Here is a 17,357-nt window from a genome sequence, read left to right as displayed (position 1 = left end):
ATGCAGAAGGCGCCAGCTGCTCCTGCCGCGGCTGCCGCGGGGGTCACTGCAGGTCCCGCAGCCCCCGCAATTCAGCAGCTGCCCCCCTTCCTGTTAAAGCTGTGGGCTATCATGGAGGATTCGCGGAACGGTAGCATGATAACTTGGAGCCCGGTGAGGAGCGGCGGGATGGATTGGGGATGGAGGGTTCCGCGGGAGCGCGCCGTAATAGACTTGTAGCGCTTCTTCCGAACTCGGACTTTAATGTCCAGAAGCAACAGGCGGCCAATACTGTATTCTGGCGCTTCTGCGTCAGACGAGTTCGTTGAATTTTTAATTTAAAAAATTAAAAATTTATCCCACCTTCAAAGAGAGTAAGATGCGACCCGATAGAAATGTATTATTATTATTATTATTATTATTATTATTATTATTATTACCCGAAGTCCCGGAGTATGTTACAGCGTTAAAAGCAACTAAGAGCAGCTTATAAAATGATGCACGGCATGGAGAAAACGGGTAGAGCCGTGGTTCCCAACTTACGGCACACGCCGCACGGAGGGGGCAATTTGATTTTTAAAGGAGGAGGCAATTTGGAAGCTTGTTTAGACCAAGTTAATGGCATTTTAGGCTTCGTCCACGTGAATAGGATTCCACTTTTTGAACGATAAGAATTAAATGTCGTGGGATTTTAGAGATGCCTAGGTGGGGCTTGGCCAAAAATAGTTTGGGAACCGCTTCGATAGAGGAAGGTTTTTTGCTTCTTCGCGTAGCGCTAGAATGGTTCCCAACTTACGGCACACGCCGCACAGGGCGGCAATTTGATTTTTAAAGGAGGGCGGGCAATTTGGAAGCTTGTTAAAAAAGGTTTGGGTACCACTGCGAAAGAGGAAGGTTTTTTGCCTTCTCCCTTAACACTAGAACTCTAGCGAAGCTGACTTTTGGGAGAAGGCAGAGAAAAGAAAGTCTTAACTTCACACAGCGCAGAGTTAAACTGTGGAACAGCTTCCCGCGGGAGGCGGCAATCATGGTTCCCAGCCCTAAACTGCTTTTTTAAAGAGGATTAGGCAAAACTCACGAAGGAGAAGAGGGCTGTCTGCTGCAAGGGAACTGGTAGGAGGCAGCTATGCTTCTAAATACTAGTTGCCAAAAGCCGCAGGAGGGGAGAGTTGATCTTGTTCTCAAAACCCCGCTTGCGGGTTCCGTAGATAGGAATCTGGCCACTTTGCGAACAGGATACTGAACTAGATGGACCATTGGCTTGATCCATCAAGCTCTTCCTATGTTCTTACATTTTTCCAGGAGGCATTTTAAATCCGCCAGGTGCATTTTGCACCTGGCTATTGGGCACTTGCAACCAAGTGAAGATGCCGAGGTGCCAGGATGGAGCCTGACATCTCCACCATCTGGATGTGCGTGCCTCCCTTGGGCCATGAATGCACACTAGCAACACATCCTGTAGAATTCTATTCCTTATATTTTATCTGCACCATCAAAATGAATTTCAGGAACCAAAAAGCTGCATTGAAAAATATGATTTTCAAGCTGCATCACCTAGAAATGGCAACTTTTTGGTGACTTTCCTTTTTGGTGACTGTAACATTGGTTTAAGGAGCTATTTGGTGTCTAGCTTATTATATATCTGAGTTTCTCTGTTTCCAGGGGTCCTCCTGTGATGAGGCTGCATTTTAATTGTTTTAATGTTGTATTTTAATCTTGTTTTTAAGTTGTATTCATTCTAATCATTTTTATTATTTGTTGTTAGCCACCCTGCAAATCAGCTGCTGACCAATATAAAACAGGTGACAAGGCACACACGCACAGAATTAAACCACAGTCAAAATGTTAATGCAAAGCTAAAGAGAAATGTAACAATTCCAAAAACAACTACGAAATAAGCACAGAGTTCGGCAAAGAAATTTAATTTGTTATCGAAGTGCTTTTTCAAGATGCCATCCCTTCACCAAGTGTCTAAAGTTCTAGAATGGTGGGGTTACTTCAGCCATGCCCCTTGCAGACCCAGGGCAGAGCTGCCTGCTTCGTTCCCCAACGCAGCAGAAGGCTTCATGTAGGGAAGTTAGGAACATCATAGCAAGAACTCATGCAGAGATGTAATAGGCAGCCTCCTCTGCGTTCTGATAACCTTGACTCATCTAAGCTCTGTGTTGTTTACTGGCAGCTGCTGCTGGAGGCTGAATTTGTGACCTTGTGCATGTCTATCCAAAAGTTATTCCTTTTTTAAAAAAATAAAAAAATATTTAATTGGTTTTTCGTATTAATATTTTACAATCACATATCCAATACACAACATAAAAACAAGATTCCAAAGAATCTCCTGGACTTCCCTCCTCCACTTTCTGGGTTCGATTGTTAATCATTTCCTCCTGCTTCTTTTATGATAATCCAAATTTTTTACCTCTACATTGTGTCCAAAATTCACCATTAAACTACAAGTGTTATTCCAATTCTACCAGGGTGGATTTGATTTAAATCACTAGTCAGTAAGACTTGATTTAAATCATTTTTATTTATTTTTTACAGAAAGATTCATTTTTGCTGGTATAATCTTAATATTTACAACCAGCTGAAGGTTTCATTTTTGGAATAATGAATTTTCAAAGTAGTTTTTACAGTTATATAAAAAATTACTGAAATGATTATACTATTAGAAATACATATAACGATAATTATGAAATTATTGTGAAGTTTAATAAGTTAACTTTATATTTGGACAACTATTCTGCTGTACTTTATTGGAAGGAGAAAAATAATCATTTCCTTAATAACAATTTAAACAATTTATTTAACTAAATAACATTTTAGCATGTGTATCCATGTTTGTTGATGTGGTTAAACTATTAAAAAAAACTTAGACTGAGTTTTAGCACACATAAAAAACTTAAACAAATTTTTATTTCCTGATGAATAGCCTTTGGACTATAATGTAACTTAAATAAAAGACTATATTTAGAAAGATTTTTCCTCCAAAAGTATTTTATTTTAAAAATCCAATTTAAATTTAAAAAAATCTGATTTTAAAAAAATCTGATTTAAATAAAAAATCTGATATTTTTATTTTTTAAAAAAAAACATTGATTTTTTTTTTATCCACTCTGAATCCTATCAACGATTTTAGCTGTTTGCAATGGTTTTTAAAATAAATTATAAATTTTCCCCATTCCTTATTAAAATTTTGGTCTTCCTCTTTTCTGATTCTTCCAGTCATTTTAGCCATTTCAACATAATCTACCAACTTAATCTGCCATTCTTCTCTGGTAGGGACTTTATCTACTTTCCATTTCTGGCCAATAGCATCTGTGCAGCCGTGGTCACATACGTGTATTTATGTATCCAAAATGTACTCCCTTGCATTTAGGATTATGGTAGTAGATTTGTTTTATTTCTTCTAGTTTTCTAATAGTTAATTTGTTGTCCTTGATGTGAGTGTAACCTGATGTGTACACATGTTTCTTTTCTGGAATACACGAATACATTCCGTACGTGTGCATGCCCATGTATGTTCATATGAAGGCATATAATCTGAGTTGCAAAAGTTTGCTCCCCTAATAATTGCTCAAAGGAAACTAGGTATATTTGTACTGCAATTTGCAAACTGGAGAATTGTGCAGTAGTGAACAAGCCAAATGCCAATTTCATTGGGTCCACTGGTCTGAAATATTATTACTGTAATATGAAAAGTGCATGTTTTCATAATGTTTCTAATGCATATTTTTAATTGCTCTAATGAGGGTAAACTGGTCTTAGCCTGTAAAATTATACTTTTTGCATTGTTTAGTTTTTTAATAGGTCAAGATATGCTGTAAATTTGGTGCAGTGGGCAAGTAAATGCCAGCATTGGAAACTAGCTGACTGTACTCTGATAATTTGCCCATGTAGTGAGAGAATCAGAAACAGTTGAATGGTGTGATACACACCTACATAGGGTGGCTGAGCCCTTTCATGATGCATAGCCAAGTTGCATGTGTGCCTTAGAGAATGGCAAAGAATGCAGAAAATGCATGTTTGCTTTTTTAGCTAAGATACAGTGGTACCTTGGGTTAAGTATTTAATTCGTTCCGGAGGTCCGTACTTAACCTGGAACTGTTCTTAACCTGAAGCACCACTGTAGCTAATGGGACCTCCTCCTGCCGCCGCACCGCCACAGCACGATTTCTGTTCTCATCCTGAAGCAAAGTTTTTAACCTGAAGCACTATTTCTGGGTTAGCAGAGTCTGTAACCTGAAGCGTATGTAACCTAAAGCGTATGTAACCCGAGGTACCACTGTACTGTACTTTTGCTTATAACATGGCCATGCAACATGGTGCAATGAAATTGCAGCTACGTATTTTCTAAGTTTGTAAGTTTTCAGTTCATACACGTGGGTCCACAGATGCAATTATTATTAATATTAATAATAATAATAATAATAATAATAATAATAATAATAATTTTATAATTATTTGTACCCCACCCATCTGATTGGGTTGCCCCAGCCACTCTAGACGGCTTCTGGCATATATTAAAAACATAGAAAAACGTAAAACCTTAAAAAGCTTCCCTATACAGTGGTACCTCGGGTTAAGTACTTAATTTGTCCGTTCTTAACCTGAAACTGTTCTTAACCTGAAGCATCACTTTAGCTAATGGGGCCTCCTGCTGCCACTGTACCGCCAGAGCCCAATTTCTGTTCTTATCCTGAAGCACTATTTCTGGGTTAGTGGAGTGTGTAACCTGAAGCGTATGTAACCTGATGCGTATATAACCCGAGGTACCACTGTACAGGGCTGCCTTCAGATGTCTTCCAAAAGTTACCGTATTTTTTGCTCTATAAGACACACTTTTCCCCTCCTAAAAAGTAAGGGGAAATGTGTGTGTGTGTGTTATGGAGCGAATGAAGGCTGCGCAGCTATCCCAGAAACCAGAGCAGCAAGAGGGATTGCTGCTCAGTGAAAGCTCACTGACTTCGCTTCACTGGAGAGGCGCTGCGCAGCTTTCCCTCTCTGCGCAGCGCCTCTTTAGCAAAGCGGGAGGAGAAACAGAGCCCCTCCATTTCTCTTCCCACTTTGCTGGAGAGGCGCTGCACAGAGAGGGAGAGAATATTTTGTTTCTTCTTCTCCTCCACTAAACCTAGGTGCGTCTTATGTTCGGGTGCGTCTTATGGAGCGAAAAATATGGTATATAATTACTCATCTATTTCACATCTGATGGGAGGGCATTTCACAGGGTGGGTACCACTGCTGAGAAGCCCCTCTGCCTGGTTCCCTGTAACTTTACCCCTTGTAATGAGGGAACCGCCAGAAGGCCCTTGAAGCTGGATCTCAAGGCTGAAGGATGGGGGTGGAGCCAGGTATACAGAGCCAAGGCCATTTAGGGCTTTAAAGATCATCATCAACACGTTGAATTGTGCTAGGAAGCAGGTGCTATATGTTCTCAGCAGCTGCAAGTGTAGTTTATGCATTAACCATATTCCAACCTACATTGTGCTGCTGGCAGTGTATTGTGCAGTTTTAGCAACCCAGTTTCATTACTATCACTGAGATAATTGTCTTTTCTCTTGGGTAAGCTTTCCATTTATATTTCTACATTAAGCATAATAGCATAGGATTCCTCTTGTGCTTTGGATTGAGATTCCAACCCTTTGGAAAACATACCGGGTTTTTTCTGTCTATAGGACGCTCCCATGTATAAGACCCACCTCCTATTTTGGGGAACTCAATTTTAGGAAAATGAGGGGAGATGGCCCAAAGGTGTTGAGCCTCTCCCCTCATGCAGCTGCAGGCAGGAAACACTCCCTAGATCATTTCAGCATGGAGCAGCATCAGGGGAATTTGTGCTCCCGCCAGCAATTGTGCTCCGATGCTGCTGCGTGGCAGAAACAATCCAGGGAGTGCCCACTGCGCACAGTGACACGGGGGGGGGGAGTTGCGCTCCCACCAACGAGCTGCCTGGAAGTGCACAGCTTCTCCCCCCCTCATGCAGCTGCGGACAGGAAACACCCCCCTCAGATCGCTCCCCGCTCACTGTGGCATTGGGGGAAGCCACACTCCCACCAATGAGCTGGCTGGTGGCGCACAGCTTCTCTCCCCGCCCCCCGCCTGCCATGCCATGATCCATGTATTGGACAACCCCAGTTTTTTGACATGATTTTTTAGTCAAAAAACCACATCCAATACACAGAAAAATATAGTATGTCTTTCCTTGGTCCATAGCAACTATGCTTAATCTAGTAAAAGGTAAAGGGACCCCTGACCATTAGGTCCAGTCATGGCCGACTCTGGGGTTGCCGCGCTCATCTCGCTTTATTGGCTGAGGGAGCCGGCGTACAGCTTCTGGGTCATGTGGCCAGCATGACTAAGCCGCTTCTGGCGAACCAGAGCAACGCACGGAAACACTGTTTACCTTCCCGCCGGAGTGGTTTATCTACTTGCACTTTGACGTGCTTTCGAACTGCTAGGTTGGCAGGAGCAGGGACCGAGCAACGGGAGCTCCCCCTGTCGCGGCGATTCGAACCGCCAACCTTCTGATCAGCAAGTTTAACCCACAGCGCCACCTGCATCCCTGCTTAACCTAACTTACTGCAAAAGAATACATATAAACCAGCCTAGCAGGTTTATGGGGGAAATTGTATTTTTTGAAAGAAGAAAACTGAGCAAGAAGTTCAGAGATAATGCCCAAACTTATGCTGCTTTCAACTTGCTGTAACAGTATTTCTGTAAGTTTTCTATCTTTGGTTTATTTCATTTATTGGTAAATAATGTTTTACTACATTTAAAAAGCATACCTTAACTTTCTTTGGAGCCTGACAATTCAGCCATGATGGCAGGTGGTAGGGCGGGGCACATTCAGCTGAATGGGGCTTCAGATTTTGCCCCCCAGGATCTTGCCCTGAACCAAACAAATGACTATAGGTACTTTTTTGTTCAATGGAGTATCTCTGCAGTTCTGGGGTTCCACCACCAGAGGTCATTTAGGGTTTTAGAATGACAAATAGCCTAGCACTAGACGATGTCTGATTATCAAGATCATGGTATACCAACAGCTAAACATTGCAATATACCACTATCGCACAGCGTCCAAAATAACTCCGTTCACCTGTACGTAGTTCTGTGCTTATCACCTGGTAACTGCTAGTACCAATAAATTTTTCCTTGCCTTTCGCATATTGCTATAAATGTGATTCTGTATAATTTTTTATTAACACTTTTTCTCCAAAGTTAAAGCTCTAGAAGTAATAAGTACCACAGCAATCAAAGGTAAGGTGAGTGAATGTTCCCTAATAGACATGATTGGGGAGGCAAAACGGAAATGGCTTCTTGCTCTTTTTTTTTTTTAAATTTATTTATTTATTTATACAACAAGAAAAACACACACACAAAAAACACAAATACCAAATTACACACAAATTACAAAAATAACCATATACACATAATTTTCTTGGCAAACAATAAAACATCTATTGGTCTTAACACTAAAGACCCAACTTCCCGTCTATTCCATATTTCAAATTCATATTACGTATTGCCAATACACATTTTTTTTCATAATTAAACTTATTCTCAATAAATCTAATTTCTTCTATCTTGCTCTTTCAAGGGCCCCAGGAAGTTTTGGGTGTCTCACTTTTGTCTCAGACTTTATTCCTCAGTGCACCGTCCTGCCCTGACAAAACCACTGATTTATAGATTTTTACCTTTTTGTTCAATGAAATATAAGATAGCATAGCACTATGTAAAAATGAGAACAGCAATAATGGAGTTGAAATAGGAAATATCTCAGGAAGAATATACCCTATAAGAAAAGCAGGTCCTACTGCCCGGTATTAGATTTTAGATGCGGTTCTGCTATGTCAAAAGGCAAGGGAACTGACCAACTGAAATGAGCATCCTACATGAACACAGGCCAGAAATTAAAAGGGTTGCAGGTACGGCTGGGTGATGTCTGGTTCTCAAGATTGTGATATACCAGGAGCTAAACATTGTGATACACTGACATCGCATAGTGTCTGAAATAAGGGTGGAACTATGTAGAGGCGAACGGTGATGTCCTGGTAACTGCTAGTAGTTAGTGGCATAAAACTGATAGATTTTTAATTATGTTTTACATACTGCTACAACTGTGATTCTTTAGTACAGGTAATTTTTGATTAGCACATTTCTATAACAGGTAATGTGAGAGAATGCTCCTTAATAGACAAGAGGAAATCACAGGCACAAATCTGTATGTTGGGGAGAGTTGGGCAGCAACATGGGCTGCAATTTGGGAGGCGGCTTCCTATTCCTTCAAGGGTGTCGGGAGGACCAGGTGGGAAGGAATGAACAAATGGAGAGTGGAAGAAATCTACTCTTCATTTTTTTCATTCCCACCCCACCCCCAGTGCACATACCTGCGCAAATTGTGAATTTATCAGGTTTAGCCAGCTTTGGGAAGGCGGCAACATCCCAAAGATAAATGAGACAGACGGACTTTGGTAATACACCTCTGCTCTGCTCCCTGTTCAGAAAAACTGCCAGACTTCCAGCTTAGGGGAGTGGATCATCTCAATTTTGTGGCATCTTAGCTGTGCAACAGCAACTCAGTCCTGCACCTAGCAGGGCACCTGGCTCTGGGAAGGAAGATCCAGGGTTCTGGCATGGTCCTAAAGACTTTCCCTCCTTCCCAAAGATGGGAAGCACTTTCTGTGCTTCCATCATTGGGAAGGCGGTGCCAGGGCTCTGACATCCCAGAGCCTTTGCACCACCCTCCAAAAGCCAAACAAAATGGAGGCACTCTTGTGATCTTTGGTAAAATGGCCGCCTCTGGAAAGCCGCTATTTAGTGCCCCCAAGTGGATCTTGGTAATTTTGTTCCAGCTCTGCTTGACACCTGTGCGGAGAAACCACTAGCACCTCTCTGAATTTTGTACTGCAGCAGAGCAAAAATCCTGGCTCCAGGAATTAATATCTAGGGCTCTGGCAGGATCCGAGCGCTCTTCCCTCCTTCCCAAAGCTGGACAAGTGCTTACTGGGCAGGAGGTCTCTGGAAGCACCTCAGATCGCCCTCCCACCTCCACCTTCCCAAAGTCTGGAAAGCAGCCCTCCACCTTGCTGGGAGCCCTGTTCTGGGGATTACTGGCTTTGCACATTTTTTGCCCTCAGATTTTATCCCCCTTACTAAAGCAGTGGTGAAGATATATTTACCCTTCTTTTCAATGAGGTGTCTATGCATTTCTGCTTTTCCACCACTAGAGGTGCATTTAGGAGTTTTCAATTACTGAGATAGTATAGCACTGTGTAGAAAAAAAACCAACAAGAACAGCAATAATGGAATGAAAATAACATTAAGTATCTCGGGAAGAATATACCCTACAAGAAAAAACAGGTCTTATATTTATTAAACCATCGATGAAGTTCTGCTCTGTGAAAAGGCAGGGAGGTAGACAGACTGAATTGAGCATCTCACATGAACAGCGGTCTGAAAGGAATAGGGTTGCAAGTACGGCTGAGCGATGTCTGGTTTTCAACATTGTGATATGTGAGCAGCTAAACATTGCGATATATATATACCAAAATAGTAAAATGCCTGAAATAAGGACAGAACTACATAGAGGCAGACAGAGTAATGTCTTTGCAACTGTTGGTAGCTGGTGGCATAAAACTGCTAGATTGTTACTTATCTTTCACTTATTACTACAATTGTTACTTAGTAGTGCAGATAGTTTTCAGATTGACACATTTTATCCAAAGTTGTAATTAGTGGCATATATGTAAAAGGTAAAGTGAGAGAATGTTTCCTAATAAACAGGAGGGAGACACAGATACACACCTGTATGTTGGGCAGGGTTGGACAGCAACATGGGGGGACAGTGATTTGGGAGGCAACTTCCTGCTCATTCAGGGGTGTAAGGAGGTGCTAGTGGGGAGGGATGTGGGAACATTCTCTCCATTCACTTCTCCCTCTCCCCATACACACACCTGTGCAAAACTGTGATTGCTTCAGGTTTTGTGGGGCAGGGGTAGGGCAGCAACTCAAAGATAGACTAGATATATGAATATTGGTAATCTTTCAAAGCTGATATTTGAGTCCCATCTGCGGCACCAGAAAAACAGCCAGGCTTCGGGAAGGTGGTGTCAGGGCTCTGGCAGATTCCCAGAGCTTTTGCATTGCCCTCCCAAAAGCCATACAAAATGGAGGCACTCTGTAATGTTTCATAAAATGGCCGTCTGGCGAAGCTATTTGGTGCCCCCATGTGGAACTTCGTAATTTTGCCCCGCTTTGGGTTAGCACCCTGTGCAGATAAACTTTCTCTGCTGGCATCTTTCAATGAGCAAGGCGCCTGACTTGGGGAAGGTAGCTTCTGGAGCCCTTCTTCCCTTCTGAAAGTTGGACATCCGCTTAATGGCTTTGGGAAGGAGACTGCCAGAGCCATGGTGCCACCTTCCCGAAGTTGATTAAGCAGCCCTCCACCTTGCTGTGGCCCCAGTTCAGGGGTTTTCTAAGTTTACATATTTTTCCTGTATACCAGATCCTCCGGCACATTCATCTGAGCGGAGCTGCAGGTTGTACCCCGCAGTGTCCTGCTGCTGCAAAACCAGTGATGTGTATATATACCTTTTTGTACAATGAAGTATTTATGCATTTCTTGGTTCCACCGCTAGAGGTTCATTTTGGTTTTTGAATAACTTTAACAGTGTAGCATTATGTAAAGATGCTATGGCAATAATAGACTGGAAACAGTATTAAGTGCATTGGAAGGAATATACCTAACAAGAAAAGCAGGTCCTCATAGATGACTATGGCATCTGGAGGTGTGTGTGTGGGGGGATAAATAATTGGAGAGCGAAGGAAAACCACGCTCCATTTATTTATTCCACACCCCATACACACACCTGTCCAGAACTGCAATTAATAATTTTCTTTCTTTTCTTTTTTTCTTATTCTTTATAAGAATAAAAGACAATTATTATGAATTAGTTTGGAGATTGTATTTAACACTAGTCAGATTAAATCAAATAAACAAGGAATGTTCGGTGATATTTTGGAGGGAATGCCAGGAAACCAGGAATAATGTTCACTTGTCGAGGGGGTGTAAATATTTTCATTCATTTTTTTTTTTTGCAAGAGGGTGTTTAAGGAGATAACAGAAATCACTGGGTTAAAGCTGACCAAAAGTCCAGAAGTAGCATTATTATCAATTTCTGATGGGGTGGGAGGTTTGCAAGCTATGAAGGACTTGCTCACAAATTTATTGACAGGTGCACAAATTATTATAGCTAGGACATGGAAGGGGCAAGGTGAATATAAAATGGAAGAATGGTATAAAGGGGTGTGGGATATAGCTATTAATGATAAGTTAACAGTGCCATTAAGGTAAGATGGGGAATATGCAAGAGAAATGATTTTGAGGAGATATAGAAGGTGTTTGTAGAATTTGTACTGTTAAAACAGAAAGGAGACAAACCATCACAAGAGGTGTTGAAATTTTGGGAGGTTGGATAATTATAATTGAATGGTCTTGGGGGTTGTGGTCTCATTTTGATTCTTATTTATTTATGATTATTGCTTTGTCAAAAATTTTTTTCAAGGAACTGTGATTAATCTTCTCTATTATGGGTCTTACTGCTGGTACCACCCTGGCTCTGGGAAGAAATCTCCAGGGCTCTGGCAAGATCCTAGAGCCCTTCCCTCCTACCCAAAACCCTTACTGTGCTTCTGCATTGGGAAGGAGTCTGGCAACAGACCAGAGGGCTGACTCCGCCCTCCCAAAGCCAGACAAAATGGAGGCACTCTGGGATCTTTCATAAAATAGCAGTCTGTGGGAGGCTAGTATTTGGCAGCCGCAAGTGGATTTTCTTAAACTTGCACCATCTCAGCTCTGCTTCATGTGTAGAGAAACTGCTGGCATGACTGCTGCATTGATCTGAATCCTGCCCTGAGCACAGCGTCTGAGTCCGGGAATTAAGGTCTAGGGCTCCGAGAGCCCTTCCCTCCTTTCCAAAGCTGAGCAAGTGCTTACCGGGCTTTGGGAACGAAGCGCGAGGGCTCGTGCTTCCCATGTCCCAGAGCTCTTCCCATGTCCCAGAGCCGTCCCGCTACCCTTCCCAAAGTGGGATAAGCAGTGCTCCACCTTTCTGGGAATCCAGTTGTAGGGGTTACTGGCTGTATTCATTTTTGCCTTAGATTTTATCCACCAGCGTCCTGCTCTGACAAAACCAGTTATGTATAGATGCTTACCTTTTTGTTCAAGGAAGTATTTATTTAATTCTAGGGATTCAACAGTGGAGGTGCATTTAGGATTTTTGAGTGGCTGAAATAGGATTGCATAGTTCAAAATTGATAACAGCAAAAATGGACTGGAAACAGCTGTAAGTGCCTCAGGAGGAATATACTTTACAATAAAAGCAGGTCCTACATGCAGTGTATTAGATCATATATGCGGTTCTGCTGCATGAAAAGGCATGGAGGCTGACAGACTGAAATGAGCATCCAACATGAACAAACGTCAAAAAGGAAAAGGGCTACAAGTATGGCTGGGCGATGCAAGATCATGATATACCAGGAGCTAAACATCACGATTTGAAGCCGATGTTTGCCGCCCCCCAATGGATCTTCTTAATTTTGCATCTGCTCTGTTCCATATGCACAAAAACTGCCAGGCTTCCAGCTTAGGGCAGGGCTCTGGCAACATCCCAGAGCCTTTGCGCCACCCTCCAAAAGCCAGACAAAATGGAGGCACCCTGTAATCTTTCATAAAATGGCCGCCTCTGGCAGCACCCCGGGGCACACCCACACATCACCTTCCCAAAGTCTGGTAAGCAGCCCTCCACCTTGCTGGGGAACCAGTTTTGGGATTACTGGCTTTTCGTATTTTTGCCTTGGATTTTGCTTACCATGTCCAGCCCTGACAAAAGCAATGATGTACATATGCTTACCCATTTGTACCATGAAGTATTTCTGCAATTTGAGATTCCACCAGCAGAGGCGCATTTAGGATTTTTGAATGAATGAGATAATATAGCATTGTGTAAAAAAAAAAGAAGAAGAACAGCAGCAATGGACTGCAAACAGTGTTAAGTGTCTCAGAAGGAATATGCCCTACAAGAAAAGAAGGTCCTACATGCCCTGTATTAGATCATAGTTGAGAATCTGCTAATTTAAAAGGCATGGAGATCGACAGACTGAAATGAACACAGGTCAGAAATTAAAAGTACTGCAAGTAGGGCTGGGCAATATCTGGTTCTCAGAATCGTGACATACCAGCAGCTAACCATTCTAATATACTTATATATTACAATGTCTGAAATAAGTATAGAGCTGTGTAGAGGCGAATGGAATAATGTCATAGCAGCTGCTAGTACTTAGTGGCATAAAACCAATTGATTTTTCCTTATCTTTCACATATTGCTACAACTGTGATTCTATAGTGCATATAATTTTTCATTAACACTTTCCCCCCAAAGTTAAAACTTTAGAAGTAATTAGTAGTACAGCAATAAAAGGTAAGGTGAGTGAATGTTTCCTAATAGACATGAGGGAAACACAGGGACACATCTGTATGTTGGGGAGCAACATAGGGGCGCTGTCAGCATCACCCTTGAGCCAGTGCCACCATCCTGATCCTTTAAACATATTATACATGAACCACTTTAGGTCAGGTAAGGAAATAAATAAAGCATTTTGTACTATTACTCTCAGTACACTTCATGCCTGGTTTAAAAACCCCACCAGAGTTGCTCGTGACCGCAGCCTTTGCAAACTCTTCAGAAAACCTTTTCGGTGGTACACCCTTGGTTGTTCTCTCGGATCTGCGCAAAACTCTCTGATCCTCTTGTTCTGGTGCTTCCTCCTCTTTGGGAGAGTGGGAGCTAAAGTATATGAAGCTGCTAAGTCTGAGTCAGCGTCAGACTCTCCTGAGGTTTTTGGGCTCTGATAATCTGTGCCACCATTTGAATTTACATCAGCATCAGAATTATCAATCACATCAGAACTTGCCTCCCTCTTAACTGTCTTTGCCCCTTTTGCACCATCATCACAAATGGGATGGCACTGAAAAACACCAACTCTGTCCCATTGTGGATTGTCGTCAATATTCCTGGTCAGCCTTATGGTTTTCGTGTCTGTGATCAGGACATGATAAGAACCTTTCTCGTACCCTAGGAAAACACCATGTTCTCCACGCTTACTCAGTTTGGCACCCTGCGAGGTGTGCACCCAAACCTCCGATCCAAAAATTTTAAAATGCTTTACACATGGCTTTCTTTTGTGAAGCATCTCGTATGGGGTGCAATTTACAGCAGACTGGTACCTTCTGTTATACACGTAGCAGAAAAACGAAAGAGCTTCGGCCCAAAAGGGATTGGGCTGCCCCGAATCATGTAACAGTATTCTGATTCCTTGCTGCAGGGTCTGGTTTATTCTCTCACATAAACCATTCTGCCAGGGTGATCTGGGCGTGGCCGTCCTATGCTCAATGCCCTGTTCAGAAAGAAAAGCCTCAAACTCCTCTGAACAAAACTCACCTCCCCTGTCAGTGAAAAGACAACATACGTTCTCATTATGTACATTTCTGACCCATTTACAAAACTGGCGAAACTTGGTAAAGGCTTCAGACTTTTTCTGCAACATATAGACCCAAACATATCTTGAATAGGAGTCTATGAAAACCATGAAAAACCTTGAATTGCCTCTAGAGAGCGCTAGAGGCCCCACTAAGTCTGCATGAATGACTTCGTATGGTTTCTTGGCCTCTCTCCCAGACTCTGTACCTTTGGGAGCTTGCCTTGCCTTACTCTCAGCACAAGAAACACATTTCATATGATAGGGACATTCTTTCAACTTCATACCCTGAACCATATCAGGCATTTTTGCCACAGCCTGGAAATTAAAATGACCATAAACATGGTGGTAATAATGAATACATTGGTCATGCAACTTCTCATTCTTATCAACAGATAAATTGCAACACTCTTTCTCAGTTGCTTCTGCAGTACCTGTACCTGAAACAAAAGGCAATTGGTACAGACCATTTACACATTTTGCATATAGAATGAGCTTGCCATCTTGACGAATTTCACAGCGAGATTTAGCAAACACCACCTTAAACCCTTGACGATCAAGCTGGGAAACACTCAACAAATTGTCCTGAATATCAGGCGCATACAGAACATTCTTAATTGTTGCACTCAGGCTCTTTAAAAACACAGTTCCCTGAGCCAAACTCGTGAGGACAGTCCCATCTGCTTGATGAATTGCTTTTTCTTGTTTCTCAAGATGAACAAAGAGATCCTTATCTTTGGCCACATGGTTTGAACAGCCAGAGTCGACCATGAAGAAACTCCACCCACGTTGATTGGAGCAGCGAGAGATCAGAGCCTTTGAAGTAGCAGGTGCTTGGGGATTTCGTCGTCCTCCCCCTCTGCCTCTGAAATTTCCCTTCTTCTTTGAAGTTTTCTTGCTGCACTGAAAACTCAAAGGGCCTTGTGCTCCACACGAAAAGCACCGCCTCAACCTTAGTGCTTTAACAGCAGCAGTTTCACTTTCACTTTCCCCTGCTGGAGACTTAGGCACATTTTCACGCACATTTTTGACAGCACCATTTTCCCGGCTTTCTCTAACAGCCTGTCTGTGATCCCACTCATTCAGGAGCACGCTAGACACATAATCTTCCGTTAGCCGGTCAGAAGGCATGGTAGAAATCTGGGCAACTACTCCATCGTAAGACTCATCTAGGCTATTTATCATCAGCATTGCAAACACAGCCTCTGAAATAGCCAGGTCTCGCTGAACAAGGTCCTGTCTGAGACGCTTTAACTGAGATAGAAGGCTAGGCAAATCACCACCTTTCTCCAACTGCAGCCTGCACAGCTTCTTGAAGAAAATCACACTGGAACCAGCATTCTGCCGCAAATGCATATCTCTTAACTTATGCCAAACAGCTCGTGCAGTCTCTTGACCCTCTAAGTTTACCAGCAAGTGGTCTGAAGCACTCAAAACAATTGTCCCTCGGGCTCTCATATCTGCAGCATGCCACTCAGGCCATTCATCATCATCCTTATCGGGAGGGTCATGTTCTATAGTGTGAAATAGCTTTTCCCTCTGTAAAAGCGCTTTCATCTTGACCTGCCAAACTGCATAGGTCTCAAGCGTGAGGAGAGGAAAGGACAGAGCCATCTGGCCAGAATGTGCACAGGCCATGTCTGCTATTACTTAGAGCAAGACACTTCCCTCGTGCAACACAGATAAAGCCTTGACTCCTTCAGCCACTCTCTCTCCCACTCAGAGCGCATAGCAGAGTATAGCAGAGTCTAGCAGAGTATATAAACAACTCGGAAGGTCAAATGGCCGAAATATTGGGAAATTTTGGAACAAGACGGAGATAGACTGAAATTGCAGAGTTTTGAAAAATTAAAAAACAAAGTGCGAGACTGGCTTCATTATTATCAAATAATGGAGGTATTTAAATTGGACAGGAAAATTGGCTTCCAGGTGGAAAGATCCAAATTAGAAACAGAATTGTTAGAACCCAATACTAAGAATTTGTCAAGAATGTATAACTTGCTGCTGAAATGGAATACTCAGGATGAAACGGTAAAATCGGCTATGATTAAATGGGCACAGGACGTTGGTCATAACATTATGTTTGCTGACTGGGAACAGTTATGGACCACAGGTATGAAATTTACGGCATGTAATGCCTTAAGAGAGAATATTATGAAAATGATATACAGGTGGTACATAACCCCAGTCAAGCTTGCGAAAATCTATCACTTGCCCGATAACAAATGTTGGAAATGTAAAGAAATTGAAGGTACATTTTTCCACCTTTGGTGGACGTGCCCAAAGATTAAGGCTTTCTGGGAAATGATATATAATGAATTAAAAAAGGTATTTAAGTATACCTTCCCTAAGAAACCAGAGGCCTTTCTCCTGGGCATAGTGGGCCAAATGGTGTTAAAAAAGGATAGAACTTTCTTTATGTATGCAACAACAGCAGCAAGAATACTCATCGCAAAGTATTGGAAGACACAAGAACTTCCCACGCTGGAGGAATGGCAGATGAAACTTATGGACTATATGGAATTGGCGGAAATGACTGGTAGAATCCGTGACCAGGGAGAAGAGTCGATGGAGGAAGACTGGAAGAAATTCAAAGACTATCTTCAGAAACACTGCAAAATTAAGGAATGTTAGAGTGATGTTGGACTGAAAATAAGTGGTTTCCAGCTGCACAGGTTAAAGTTAAGGACAGATTAAGATTAAAGATTAAGATTAAAGAAGTTTAAAGAAATGGAAATTTGATTTTAAAAGGGAATACTTTAAAGTTACAGGATATTAAGACTAAGGATTAGGTTTAAAAAAGTTGAAGTTATATATTTTAACATTTTATTAAATTAAGATTGGGA

General features: G+C 42.1%; 1 protein-coding gene across 1 annotated transcript in view; it reads left to right on the top strand.

The window, feature by feature from the left end:
- The window catches only part of LOC308468897 (heat shock factor protein 3-like), a gene marked incomplete at its 5' end in the record, with an annotated part of 57,088 nt that continues 39,731 nt past the window's right edge, over nucleotides 1-17,357 (top strand). The window contains one exon of the mRNA XM_080991366.1: nucleotides 1-153. Coding sequence (XP_080847492.1) covers nucleotides 1-153 — 153 coding nt within the window. The remainder of the gene's footprint in view (nucleotides 154-17,357) is intronic.

Source organism: Podarcis pityusensis (genome assembly GCF_964106645.2).
Source record: "Podarcis pityusensis genome assembly, chromosome: Z".
NCBI lineage: Eukaryota > Metazoa > Chordata > Lepidosauria > Squamata > Lacertidae > Podarcis > Podarcis pityusensis.
The sequence above is the reverse complement of the archived record's forward strand: the minus strand, read 5'-3'. Positions and strand labels throughout refer to the sequence as shown.